General features: G+C 62.8%; 5 protein-coding genes across 5 annotated transcripts; 2 read left to right on the forward strand and 3 right to left on the reverse strand.

Moving 5' to 3' along the window:
* Positions 1 to 139: 139 nt before the first annotated feature.
* AMSG_09352 (viral IAP-associated factor) lies at positions 140 to 1387 on the reverse strand. Its single transcript, XM_013899280.1, has 2 exons — positions 1231 to 1387; positions 140 to 1029 (listed from the first exon to the last, which is right to left on the reverse strand). The coding sequence occupies exons 1-2, from the start codon at positions 1315 to 1317 to the stop codon at positions 400 to 402; spliced, it is 717 nt and encodes a 238-aa protein (XP_013754734.1). The 5' UTR covers positions 1318 to 1387; the 3' UTR covers positions 140 to 399.
* Positions 1388 to 1458: 71 nt separating this feature from the next.
* AMSG_09353 (short-chain dehydrogenase/reductase SDR) lies at positions 1459 to 2394 on the reverse strand (the record flags this gene model as incomplete). The annotated part of the gene is made up of 1 exon (XM_013899281.1): positions 1459 to 2394. The coding sequence occupies one exon, from the start codon at positions 2392 to 2394 to the stop codon at positions 1459 to 1461; it is 936 nt and encodes a 311-aa protein (XP_013754735.1).
* Positions 2395 to 3493: 1099 nt separating this feature from the next.
* AMSG_09355 (uncharacterized protein) lies at positions 3494 to 6841 on the reverse strand. Its single transcript, XM_013899282.1, has 2 exons — positions 5879 to 6841; positions 3494 to 5856 (listed from the first exon to the last, which is right to left on the reverse strand). The coding sequence occupies exons 1-2, from the start codon at positions 6739 to 6741 to the stop codon at positions 3900 to 3902; spliced, it is 2820 nt and encodes a 939-aa protein (XP_013754736.1). The 5' UTR covers positions 6742 to 6841; the 3' UTR covers positions 3494 to 3899.
* Positions 6842 to 7432: 591 nt separating this feature from the next.
* On the forward strand, positions 7433 to 10462 carry AMSG_09356 (uncharacterized protein). Its single transcript, XM_013899283.1, has one exon. It carries the CDS (start codon positions 7493 to 7495, stop codon positions 10388 to 10390), a length of 2898 nt encoding a protein of 965 aa, XP_013754737.1. The 5' UTR covers positions 7433 to 7492; the 3' UTR covers positions 10391 to 10462.
* Positions 10463 to 10560: 98 nt separating this feature from the next.
* Positions 10561 to 12332, forward strand: AMSG_09357 (uncharacterized protein). The gene is made up of 2 exons (XM_013899284.1): positions 10561 to 10582; positions 11170 to 12332. The coding sequence occupies exons 1-2, from the start codon at positions 10573 to 10575 to the stop codon at positions 12303 to 12305; spliced, it is 1146 nt and encodes a 381-aa protein (XP_013754738.1). The 5' UTR covers positions 10561 to 10572; the 3' UTR covers positions 12306 to 12332.
* Positions 12333 to 12639: the final 307 nt, after the last annotated feature.

Consider the following 12639-nt stretch of genomic DNA (forward strand, 5'->3'; position numbering starts at 1 on the left):
TTGCGGGAAATGCCGAGTTTGCGGCGATTGGTGCGGCGTTTCGGGCAGGCGATGGCTGTCGCTTCCTGCTCTCTCCCTGGCAAGTGCTATCACAGATCGAGTACAACATAATGGTTGGTGTTCTGCCAAGTGGGGCTCCTATCGCGGGTGCTGCTATGCGTTCAATACTATCGACCCGCTTGCAGTGCATGGCTGCTGCGCAGGCGAGGAGACGGCAGGGATGCGAGTTCGGCTCAGGTGCCCGTGGTGTGCATGCCTGTCGGATCGGACACGAGCCACGACGTTGTTGGATGTCTGAAAATAGTCAGCTCTCCCTCTCTCTGCCTCTCCTGCACCTACTCTGCACCTAGTCGTGCTCAGGTGCGATGCAGGAACGAAAGGCGATTGAAACAGCGGCGACTACATGGCCTCGAGATCATCGAGCGAGGTTGCCATGCCGATGTACGATGACTTGACGAGGCGACGTCGGTCAAACTCCTCCTCGTCGGCGCGCGGATTCTCTTCCATGTCGGTGTCCATGGCGCCGAGCGAGGCAAGCATCCACTCGAGGTCATCGGCGTTAAAGCCGAGCCCGCCCGGAAGCTGCTTGATGGAGACGAGCTTGGAGACGAGGTTCTTCTCGTGGTAGAAGAAGATGGACGGCACCAGGTCGTTCGGGTAGTTGGGGATGGCTGCCGTCGAGACAATGCGCAGCAGTTTGACCGGGACCGGCCGCGATGCCGCGAGGCGCTCCATGGCGGCGTGCACCACCCGGCACGCCGGATTGTCGTCCTGGTACAGATGGAGCACAATCCAATCGCTGCACTCGGATACCTCCTTGATGTACTCGGACTGCGAGATCTCAGTCACACCGCGCGACGCCGACGCCATCTGTGCCCGAAGCGCGGCCAGCCGCTTGGCCTTGATCATCTGCAACACCGCCAGATCATCGTCGTCGTCATCGTCCCACTCGTCCAGATCATCCGAGCCCATGCCCTCGGCCTTTTCCTCTGTCAGCCGCTTCCCGTTCCCGACATCATACGTGACTTCCTGTGACCTCCAAGCCAGAGAGTATGAGTGGCGGGGGGGGGGCGGGAGGGGGGGGTGGGGGGTGAGTTTCATCAATTTTCCCCCCCACCACCTGCTCCACAACGTCCCTTCGTGAAGCTAGGCCTCAACCCAGGCCAAGCCAGCCACAGGCCTTCTCTTGGGCCAGTAAGCTCCTCCGCGTTCTTCTCAGCTTCAGCATACAGGGTAGTACGGCTCGGTCGGCTCGGGCGCCTTCATGTTGCCAATGCGGATCTGGGCCTCGTCCCAGTCGGTGAGTCCTGCGGCCATGGTGGTGTGGGCAGAGTTGAGTGGCTTCGGCGCGAAGCGTAGGTCGGGCGTGTGTGGTCTGGTCTGTCTGCGGCAGGCGGGGATCACTTCGGATCGGAGCTCGGGTGGAGGATGCCAAGATGGCGAGGGTGTTTGTCCGGATCAGAGTCGGGATGCCTGGATGAATGCGCCGTATTTGTCGGCGAGGAACGGGGCAGAGTGGTACGGCGGGATGGCAGGGTGTGGCGGGAAGAACGACGAAAGCTCGATGCCCTTGCGGAGCGAGGAGCCGCCATCGACCCGGAGGACAGCGCCGTTGACATATGATGCACCGGAAGAGGCAAGGAAAATGATGGCTGCAGCAACTTCTGACTCGGTCCCGCCGCGGCCGGTGGGGCAGGCGGCGGCGATGGACGGGAGCGCGGCCCGGACGGGCGCCGGGTACGAGTCGAGGCCAGACGAGACGATGATGCCGGGCGCGACGGCGTTGATGCGGATCCCGTATCGGGCCCACTCGACAGCGAGTGTGTGTGTGAGGTTGACAACGCCAGCACGTGCCGCGCCCGAGTGAGCCATGTGCGGCATGCCTGCCCACATGTCCGCCACCACATTGACGCAGCGGAGGCCACGAAGGGCGGCCTTGTCGGGCGCAGCGGCATCGAGGGCGGCAAAGACGCCAACGAGCACATTCCATGTCCCGGTTAGGTTGGTATCGACAACAGCACGCCAGCCCTTGGGCGAGATGTCCTCAGCCGGCGAGACGTACTGCCCGCCTGCGTTGTTGACCACCACATCGATGCGACCAAAGACGTCGATGACGGTCGCAATGCCCGACTCCACCGATGCCAAGTGACGGATGTCCATGACCACGGGCAAGATCCGACAATCATATCCCTCGGCCTCGCCGCGTTCCACCAGCACCTCAGCCGCAGCCTCCAGCCGATGCCCCTTCCGCCCGGCGATGGCCACACCAGCCGCCCCACCAGCCACCGCCGCCCACGCCGTAGCCAGACCGATGCCCGACCCACCGCCAGTCACCAGCACCACCTCGCCCCCCAGCACATCGTTCGCATACACTGACGAGCCTCTGCCAACCATCTGCTCGCTACCTCTCTCTCTCTCTCTCTCTCTCCCACCCCGTGCTGCAACTGCACCGAGTGGAGACTGTGTCCCTCAGACTCGCCCAGTCTGCCCGGCAGGCTCGGCGTCTCTCCCGGGCCTGACACCACCTAAGCCAGACTCTGGATGTCATCAGCAACTCTTGTCCCCGATCATGTCCGATCATGTCCGATCATGTCCGATCATGTCCGATGTGCCCGCTCTTGAGCAGCTTGGGCGGCTCGCACGCCCTTTGCCTCGCCCTCGCCCCCTCATCTCCCTCCCTATCTACCTCCCCCCCCCCCCTCCCCCCCCGCTTCCCAGGTCCGATCATGTCCGAGCAGCATCTCGTGCGTGCGTCCGATCACATGTCCGATCAGGTCCGATGAGGTCTGATGAGCTCAGCTCTTCACAACTGCTCAAGTCGGCTCCCCCCCCTCCCCCCCCCCTCCCCCCTCTCACCTCACTCCATCCTCATGCATCGCCCACCCACGCCCATCCACTCTGACCAAGCAGGCCTCCCTGAAGATGTGGTGGCGGAGCTCGCTGCCGCTCGGCGAGGAGGTGCTGCTTCCGTATGGCCCGAGATAGGCGGGGGAGACAGGAGGGAGGCGAGCACACACTCGGCGACATCAGACAGGGAGGAAAGCATGGCGGAGGCTGGGACCGGAAGCGATGGCGGTGGCAAGAGGTGGCGATGGGCAGGTCTTGCAGCGGCAGCGGGCTATGTTCTCGCCATTGTCGTTGGTGCGCCAACAAGAGGCTGGAGTGACCATGTCCAGACCGTGGTCATGGGATTGGCATCAGGGATCTTGCTGACACTGCTAGCTCCGCCGATCTCGCCGTCGCCATCTCTGTCATCGACATCAGGCTGGATCATCGCTGCCGTGCCCCGAGTGGCGGCCATGACGGTCGCGGCTTCTCTGCTGCTGGCGCTGGGGAGTGTCTCTGCTCTGAACAACGCAGACTTTACTCTCGGCATCCCGCACTCGGGCACGCACTTTGTTGTCGCGCTTGCTGTTGCCGGAGCCGCCGCCATCGCCGGCTGGCTTGTCGCCAGCTGTGCTTCCCGCCGTCCGCCGCCGCCTCCGTCGCGGAATCGGTTGCAGCACGCGCATGCACGGCGGCGCCGAGACCGCGGCAGCAGGCCATCGCGTCCGGTCCCTCCCACCGAGCTGGAGCACACAACATCGATGCCCGGCGTGTTTCACGCTCCGGCAGCGCCGCCTGCAGTGCCAACGGCATCTCCTGCGCGGTCCTGGGCTGACTGGCTCAACCCAATGACATGGTTCGCATCGCCCGGCAGCACGCCAGACGCTGCTGACGCCTACACCTCGGACGGCTCCGCATCGTATTACTCGGATCGCATGACCGGGCGGACGTTGTTCGACACTGCCAAGTCGGGCTTGACCGTCTACTCGGAGTCATGCAGCTCGAATTCGGGCACGGCCGCGGGCGCGGGTGTGTGTGCAGGCGAGGGCGTAGACTCGGTCTCCAGCTCTTGGTCAGTATGACTTGCGCACCATGGCCTCGATCTCGATCGCCAGCACCATGAGGGCGAGCGGAACACGCCCGATCATCCGAAACGTGACTTGCCACGGCCGCTCCTGAACCAATTTCTGCTGCTGTGGCGCACCAAACGGCTTGGCCGCGCTGTGGTGGCCAAACGGCTTGGCCGCGCTGTGGTGGCCAAACGGCTTGGCTCGACCATGGTGGCCAAACGGCTGGTGCGCATGTCGGGACCCGTGCTGGCCCTGGGCAGGTATGATCCGTTCCGCTCGCAAAACCTTGTTGTTGGCCCGCTCAAAGGTGTATGAGACGCTGCCATCGGCGCTCGTGAACAGATCGCCCTCTCTGCCACACCTGAACATTGTTGTCTTCCACGGCACATTGCCGTTGTGGCTGCTGGCGTCGAGTTGCAGCTTCTCGCTGTCCCAAATCCATCGTGAGTTTCGGCCGCTGGAGGCAAGACGGTAGGGGAGCTTGACCTCGATGCCCGGACCGCAAAAGCTGATGCTGCTACCCGACGACAAGCACTCGAGCATCCGCGCATTCCACAGCCACTCGATCTGGCTGCCCCCGTCTGAGACGGGAACCAGCCGACCCATAGGCTTGCCGGTCGGCGAGGGAGGTGCGCGGGCAAGTAGCTTGAGCCCTTTGAGGACTATATTGCGCTCCAGAACAAAGTGCGCATAGTGCCGCTCGATCTCACCGACTGCAAGATTGGCGTCAAGCGACGATGATGGGTCGCACGTGGAGATAAGCATGCGCGCCCGCGCGTACGCCGCGTGTGCGGTGACATCGTCGGCCCCGAGTTGGTCTGCAAATCGCGCAGTGATGAACCAGAGCGCCGCCACGTCGGGTGCCGCCATCAGTGCGTGCTTCAAATCCGGCGCGAGCTTGGGGTAGTATGCTGTTGACGCCGTCCACAGGTCGCGGTCTGCCACCTGCAGCACTCGCTGGCCCATGGCCACAACCTTGGCATGCGACGCCATCTGGAGCCGGACCATCGGAGTCCGCGGCGTGACAGAAGCGACCTGGCTGGCCTTGAACGGCGCAGCAAGCGCGAGCACAGACATCGGCTGCCGCACCATTGTCCCATTGACGGCCTCGGTAAAATGGATACCAGTCGCAGCCTGGACTCGCGCAAAGACCAAGCCGAGGTCGACGCTCGTTCGCAGCTCCGCACCGTGCTCCACGTCCATCGGGTACTTGGCCGCTACATGCGCTACAAACGATCCGCCGCGCGCCCAAACCGTCGTCGCCGCCCGCGACGTGCCCAGCACAAGGTTAAAGTGGTCGACAATTCGCGCCCTAAGCTCGTTCTCGTCGCGCCCGACGCCCCCGCAGTCACGCATGATCTCGCGGAGCTCGACCTTGAGTGTCCGGCTCACCATTTCCGTGAGCAGCAGCCGTCGCAGACGCGCTGCCGCCACTCCGCCCTTCTCTTCGACCAAACCAGCAACGGCGCCGAGGTACCGGACGTTGATGCCCCACTCGTGCAGTGCGTCCTCGAGAATGTCAAGCACGGCCGCATCGAGCTCGGCGGCTCGGCCTCCGGAATGAGCACGCGGCCATGCTCGGATTGCTTGCAAATGGACCGACCTTGGCCCCAGATCGAGGCCAGTTACCTCGCTCGCCTCATCGGACTCGGCCTTGCCCTCGGAAGCAGTCGGCAGAATTCGGGACCGGGCTTCAACCGCAAGTCGAATCTCGTGCCGCAGCGCCTCGCCAGCGACCACAAAATCCTTAGCGAGACTGGTAATCGATGCTGCTAGCTCGTTCCATGTCTGCGGCTCGACGTCGCGTGACGCATGGGCGCCGTCTTTGTCAGCCGCACGCGCTTGCGCCTCAATCTCGGCATGCGCTGCCGCGTACGCATCGTGGAGCTCGCGTGCAAACGCTGGAATGACATGGGTGCGGAGGTGCGCGACAGCGGCGCGGACCCGGGCGTTATGGGTGCTGTGGTCGTTGCGGCCCAGACCGAAACGCGTCTGGCGAGAGCGGGTGCGGAAAGGCAGACACCAGTTCGGGCCGGAGGAGCCGGTAGAGGTGCGAGCCGCGGAGAGTCACGACCGGCTCGTCAGGGGGGAAGAGCCGGGCAGTGTCGAGGACATATGTCCGGCCGTCGGTGCCGACGTGGACCTCGACATCGGCAGCGAGTCGCGTTTGAATGGTGGCCGATCCGTCGCGCGAAGTGACAGCATGCTCAGCAAGATTGAGCCCGACGCCGAGCTGCTCGAGTGCACGTCCGGTGGCGGACTCGGGAGCCGCCTGATGGACGGTGACGCCCGCATCGCTCGAACCGTGGACCAGCGACTCTGGCGGCACAATCGGAACCAGCGCTGCGGCAACAAGTCGAAAGCCAGAGTAGTCAACCAGTGCAAGAAGCGGGGCACCGAGACCAGGCACATATGCTGAAGTCACTGCTTCAGCACCAAGAAGCTCGTGGGCAGCGGCCTTGCCGGCAAAAGCATCGCCGCCGTAGAGGCCGGTCGTGTCGCGGGCAAACTTGAGCAGCATTCCGTCCACAACATACTTGTCGCCACCGGCCACGCCGCCCATCGACTGCGAGGGGGGATGTGTCTGTGCCGTAGGCGGGAGGTGCATCTCGTCGACAATGATCTTGGCGTGGGCCCGCGCCGCCGCCTCAAACTCTCCACGCACCATGGCCAGCTGCTCTTCTCGATCTGCACTCTCCGACTCGAGCACTTCTTGATACATGCGATTCCAATCTACACTGCTGTTGCACTCTGCATTGCTTGCAGCACGTTCCGGGGCGGCGGTCCGAGTCGCCGTTGGCGCAGGGGCCGAGCTAGGCGCACCATCGTCGAGCGGATGGTACATGTGATGCGCCAGCCCTAGAATCCCACCACCAATGCCTTCTCCAAGCCGACCACCTCCATCACCACTATCCAGATCAATCTGAGGAGGACCCAAGGCTGCATAAAATCCATCATCATCATCATCATCACCACCAGCACCAGCACCAGCACCATCATCATCGTGGACCAGAGGCGCATACATGGAGACGAGCTGCGGGCGCACACCAAAGTCAGCCATGACGTGCGGGGGGTGAAGCAAGGGTACGGCCGTCCAAGTGGGTGAGGTCAAGCGAGTGTGGTCCAGTATGTGTGTGTGTGTGTGTGTGTGTGTGTGTGTGTGTTGTGTGTGTGTGTGTGTGTGTGTGTGTGTGTTGGGTGTGGTGGCTGGTCTGGCCATCACCACTTGGTCCATGTCACCCTTTTTCAGGGCCTGTCCACCCCCCCCCCCCCCCCCTCCCCCTCCCCCTCTCTCCCCTCCTCGCCACCACACACGTCAGATGGCCACTATAGACGGAATACTTATTGTCTGATCTCATCCTTTACACCAAGCATGTACCATATACCTTTTTTCATAGCGCTCATAGTTGTATCGTTCCAGCTGTGATATTCTCCTCGTTACAGCCTCTGCACTCTTCGGTCGTGTGCACGGAGAGCCATGTCAGGTGCGAGAAGGGCGACAGGGCCGAGACGGGCGGAGGCAGGGCGAGGGGGGGGGGGGAGGGAGACAGGGCGAGAAGGGGAACTATACGTCACTTTAATTCTTTAGGGCTTCCATGGGTGTGGTGGGTGGCGGGCTGTGCGTGGCGACTGTGCTGGTGCTGGGACTGGCGTGCGTGCTGGTGGGTAGGGTGGCTGGCGAGGGGGAGACGGTTCACATCATTTGTCACTCGCATGACGATGTGGGCTATGTCAAGACGTATGAGCAGTACTACGAGGATCAAGTCCGGTTCATCATCTCGTCGGTCTCGGATGAGCTGGCAAAGGATCCGGAGCTGCGGTTCATCCAGGTGGAGACGGCGTACTTTCAGATGTGGTGGGAGGACGAGAGAACGACGCAGGCGCAGAGGGAGACGATCAAGGCGTTGGCGGCGTCGGGCCAGCTCGAGTTTGTGTCAGGCGGCATTGTGATGAACGACGAGGCTGTGGCCCACTATGAGCCAGTCATCCAGCAGATGACCGAAGGCCACTTGTTCCTTCTCAACACCGTCGGCGTGGTGCCTGCCTTTGGCTGGCAAATCGATCCGTTTGGCGCGTCGTCGGTCACGCCGTTGCTTTGGGCGGCGTCAGGCTTCAACGGCCATGTCATCCGCCGCATCAACTGGGAAGAGTCGTTTGCGCTCAAAGCGGCGGGCTCGGAGGAGTTTCTCTGGCGCGGCGACGCTTGCGCGCCTGCATCGCCGGCCTCCAACGTCTCGGACATCTACACCCACATCCTCGGGCTGACGTACTCTGCGCCGCACGGTTTCAACTTTGAGCATCCAGACGCCAAACCGGCGACGCCGGAGAACCTACCGCTGCTTGCCGACGAGTTTTTTGCCAACGTGCTGGTGCGGCTGCCGTGGTATGTCGACTCGGGTCATGTGATGGTCCCTGCTGGTGGCGACTTTGCGTACACCAACGCGTCGCTGATGTTTCGCAACCAGTCGGCAGTGGTGGCGTACCTCAACGAGCACTCGGCGGCCAAGTATCGCAACATGACGTTTCGGTTCTCTACGGTGGGCGAGTACTTTGCCGCTGTCCATGCCTCGCTTGCTGCGAGCGGGACGCGAGTCAACCAGTTTGTCGACAAGGACTTTCTCCCGTACATCGAGCTTCCAGAGACTGACTGGACAGGGTTTTTCACCTCGCGGCCATCGCTCAAGGCGTTCTCGCGGGCGCAGGACGCCAATTTGCGCGTGGCCGAGATGCTGTATCTGCACGCGTTTCGGGCGGCAGGGAGTGCGGCGCAGTTTGCGCGGCTGGCGAGTGGCCGGTGGGCGCAGTCAATTCTCCAGCACCACGACGCCATTACCGGGACGTCCAAGCTCCAAGTAGTTGCCGATTACAAGAAACATCTCGCAGAGGCAACGGCCGCGGGCAACGCGCTAGCGTTTGACGCGCTGGCGCACCTCGGCCTCGCTGCCAACGTCTCGACATCGGCGCGCAAGGGTCTTGCGCGCCCGCGCGCAGGCAGTCCGGTAACGTCGGCCGTTGTCGTTTGCAATTCGCTCGGTTGGGCACGCTCGGACATGGTTGCCGTCGACTTTGACGGTGTCTACGTTGACGGGATGAGCGTCGAGGTGAGCCACGCTCGGAGCGGCGCGCAGGTTGCAGTCCAGCTCGACGGCGAGTGCGAGGCAACGGGCACGCGGCCGACGCTTTGGTTCCAGGCTGTGGATGTGCCGGCAGCAGCGTGCGTCACGTTCAAGATCGAACTCGCCGTAGGTAGTGGCGTCGAGCCAGAACCTGTTGCTGGCTGTGCGCGCGTGCCCGCGTCTGATGGGGCGTTCACCATCGACAATGGGGTGGTCGGCCTCAAGTTTGACGCCAGTGCCGGCGTGACCGGAGTGAGGTCGGCCGACTACCGTGGCGGGGCGTGGTCGCTGCTCGACGTGGAGCTGATCAACTACGCGTCGTCGCTCGGCTCGGCGTACGTGTTCCGAACCGACATTGGTGTGGTGTTGGGCGGCCCGGCGGCGCTTGTGCGGAGCAGCGGCGAGCTTGTCGAGACGGTGACCGCAGTGTACACGGTCCACGGCAAGACGACAGTGAGCTGGCGCGTGTTTCATCCACCGGCGCCGAGCGCGGATCAGAAGCGGCGGATCGATGTGGCAGTGGCGCTCGGCCCGGTTGACGCGACCGGGGATGGCACCAATGTGGCGTTGAGGTTTGTGACGGATCTTGAGGCCAATGGCGGGTTCTACACCGACGACTCGGGCCTGCAGTACCGACTGCGGTTTACCGAGCCCGGCTCTGCACCGTCGTACTCGTACTACCCAGCGGTGTCGGGTGTGCACGTGGCGGCGTGGGGCGGCGGCGCTGCGCTCGGCGTGGCTGTGCCGTACACGCACGGCGCTGGATCGCCGAGCAACGGCGCGTTCGAGGTTATGGTTCATCGGCGGATGCTGCAGAACGGGTGGCCCAACGCCGGGCTCGGGCAGGCGCTCAACGACACAACCCGAGTCCATCCGGTTTTCACCCTCGTGGCCGGCAACACGAGTCGCGCCGGTGTGGCGATGCGAACCAAGCTGACGTACCTCAACAACAACCCACTCGCACTGTTCTTTGGTCAACTTCCACCACCCGAGCTTGCCGCCAGTGCCACGCCATCAATCCTGACCACAAGCTTGCCGGAGTTTGCGCATCTTCTTACCGCCAAGGTCCGCGACGGCGGACCGGGCGCGCCGATCATGCTGCGGCTGGCGCGACTTGACCAGTGCGAGACCGAGGGTTCGGAAGAGCGGCTGTGCATCCCAACCGCTGCCACATTTGGCAGCGCCGCCTCGCTCGATGAGCGTTCGCTCACGATGGTCCTGCCGCGCGCCAAAGTTTCACGATGGAGCTGGCCGGCGCCCAACCCTACAGCCGAGATCGACGCTGGCGGCCTTGCCGGCGACAGCGCGGTCGACACCGAGTGCGTCGCGCTCTCTCCGCTGGAGATCCGTGCCTTTTTCCTCCATCCAGGCGTATGAGCGCACCCACGCCACGACAGCTGTTCACTGAGTTGAACCCGACGAGGATAGTGAAAGTAGCCATGATAATGATGATGGGAGTGACGGTTGCGACGAACATCGCCATGATGTGACAACGGTTGTTTTTGAATTTCGATCTCTGTCGCAGTCGCCGTCGTCGCGTCACACTTGACCCATCAACCATGTTCTGGGGTACGTACCACATCAGCGCAAGGACAAGATGGTCCTGGAGGCCATAGCCCATACATCCACACTAGCCCCCCCCCCCCCCACTATCTGAGTGATACTAGCCATGTGGCTGGCACTGTCAACTCTGACGGGAGTAGCCTTGCGAGTATGCCATGACCCAGGATGGGACAGCAGGCGAGAGGGAGAGGATGGCTTTGGATGGGCCACGATGACGACGACGACGACGACGACGACGACGACGACGACGACGACCACCCCCCAAACACCACCAGCCAGTGACTAGAGAGGGAGGAAGGGAGAGAGAGAGATGAACGGATGGGTGAAGTCATCCACATTGATATGTATGGTCTGTGGGCAAGTGTATGCCTGGGGGGGGGATGGTCTGTGTGGTGGCTGTCTTGAGTCTTGTCAAGTGACAAAGAGTGTCTGCATCCAAAACCCGAGCCATGGGAGAGGTACCACTCGAGGTGGGCCACATGACGGGATGCAGGTAGTATGGAGAGCAGAGTGGAGGTGGAGGAATAGCAGGTTGTGGCAGATGCACTTATGGTTGTTGTGGTGGTAATGGGATGGGTTTATACCTCGTGTAGGACTGGAATGCTTCCCGGGGAAGACGTACTCGCAGTCGCCCGAGGTGCCGACGCGGCTGTCGCAGGCGTGCCTGGCGCACGATGCCGAGACTGGTGCGCGTGCGACGGTGACGTGCAAGGTTGACGGGCACACGTACAACCTGTGCACGCTCGAGGCTGGGCGCACCGACTCGCAGACGCTGGATCTGATGTACGGCGCGGACGTGCCTGTCTCGTTCTCGGTCATCGGCGACGCGACGGTGCACCTCTCGGGCTACGTCATGGTTGACGAGGAGCCTGAGGAGGACCATGGGATGTACCTGTCTGAGGAGCAGCTGGAGGACCTGCGGGAGCGCGGTCTGCTCGACGACGACGACATTCTCGACTCGGACGAGGAGATCGAGGAGATGGACGAGGAGACGCGGGCCAACACGCTGATGAACGCCATGTTCTCGGGCAAGGGCAAGGGCGGCGACAACGAGAGCGACGACGACGAGGGTGATGACGAGTACGTGCCGTCGGGCTCCGAGGAGGGCGACCACGACCTGCCGGCGGGCTCCGAGTCGGACGACGACGAGGCGCTGGACGAGGAGGAGATGATCCGGCAGTACCTGGCGCAGAAGAAGCGCAAGGCGCCGGCTGACGAGGCCGAGGGCAAGAAGGCGTCCAAGAAGGCCAAGAACCTCGAGGCCGAGGCTGTGGAGAAGAAGCAGAAGGCCAAGAAGGAGGCCAAGGCCAAGAAGGAGGCCAAGGCCAAGGCGGCCAAGGAGGCCAAGGAGGCCAAGGAGGCCCAGGAGGCCAAGGCGGCCAAGAAGTCCAAGGGTAAGGCCAAGAAGGTGACGCTCAAGAACGGGCTCTGCTACGTCGATGTCGAGGAGGGCAAGGGCGCGGTGGCCAAGAACGGGCGGACCGTCACGGTCAAGTACATCGGCAAGCTCAAGTCGGGCAAGAAGTTCGACTCGAGCAAGTCGTTCTCCTTCCGCCTCGGTGCCGGCGAGGTCATCCAGGGCTGGGACGTCGGTGTCAAGGGCATGCGCATCGGCGGCAAGCGGACGCTGTACATCCCGGCCAAGTTGGGCTACGGCTCGCAGCGCGCCGGGCCGATTCCGCCCAACTCGGAGCTGATCTTTGACGTCTGCCTTAAGGGTGTCAACTAAGATGCGGATCAAACAGTCTCTGTCGTGTGTGCATTGATGATGTGTGTAATGAGGGGGGGATGGGGAGGGCAAGGAGGGAAGGGATGGGAGGGGTCACAAAGCAAAAGAGAGAAGGGAGATCTACCCCCGGGCTGACTCGTGCGCGCAGGATGTCTTCCTGGCCCGAGTGGCAATACCGGGGGATATAATACTTTTTGATTAACTTTCCTCACCCTGATCCCGCTCCCCTGCCCACGCCGGCCATCAGAACAGTATGTGGCGAGACACTCTCCAAATGGGTTTGCATCACTCTGCCTCTTTGCCACCTCTCCTCCCGTCCGCACCGCACCGCACC

This window comes from Thecamonas trahens, assembly GCF_000142905.1.
Source record: "Thecamonas trahens ATCC 50062 unplaced genomic scaffold supercont1.46, whole genome shotgun sequence".
Lineage (NCBI taxonomy): Eukaryota > Apusomonadida > Apusomonadidae > Thecamonas > Thecamonas trahens.

Coding starts and splice junctions, on each gene's coding strand:
- AMSG_09355 (XM_013899282.1), bottom strand. CDS start 6,741: ATGTACCATCCGCTCGACGATGGTGCGCCTAGCTCGGCCCCTGCGCCA.
- AMSG_09356 (XM_013899283.1), top strand. CDS start 7,493: ATGGGTGTGGTGGGTGGCGGGCTGTGCGTGGCGACTGTGCTGGTGCTG.
- AMSG_09352 (XM_013899280.1), bottom strand. CDS start 1,317: ATGGCCGCAGGACTCACCGACTGGGACGAGGCCCAGATCCGCATTGGC. Junction 1,030..1,230: donor CGACCGAGCCGTACTACCCT/GTATGCTGAAGC, acceptor TGGAGGTCACAG/GAAGTCACGTATGATGTCGG.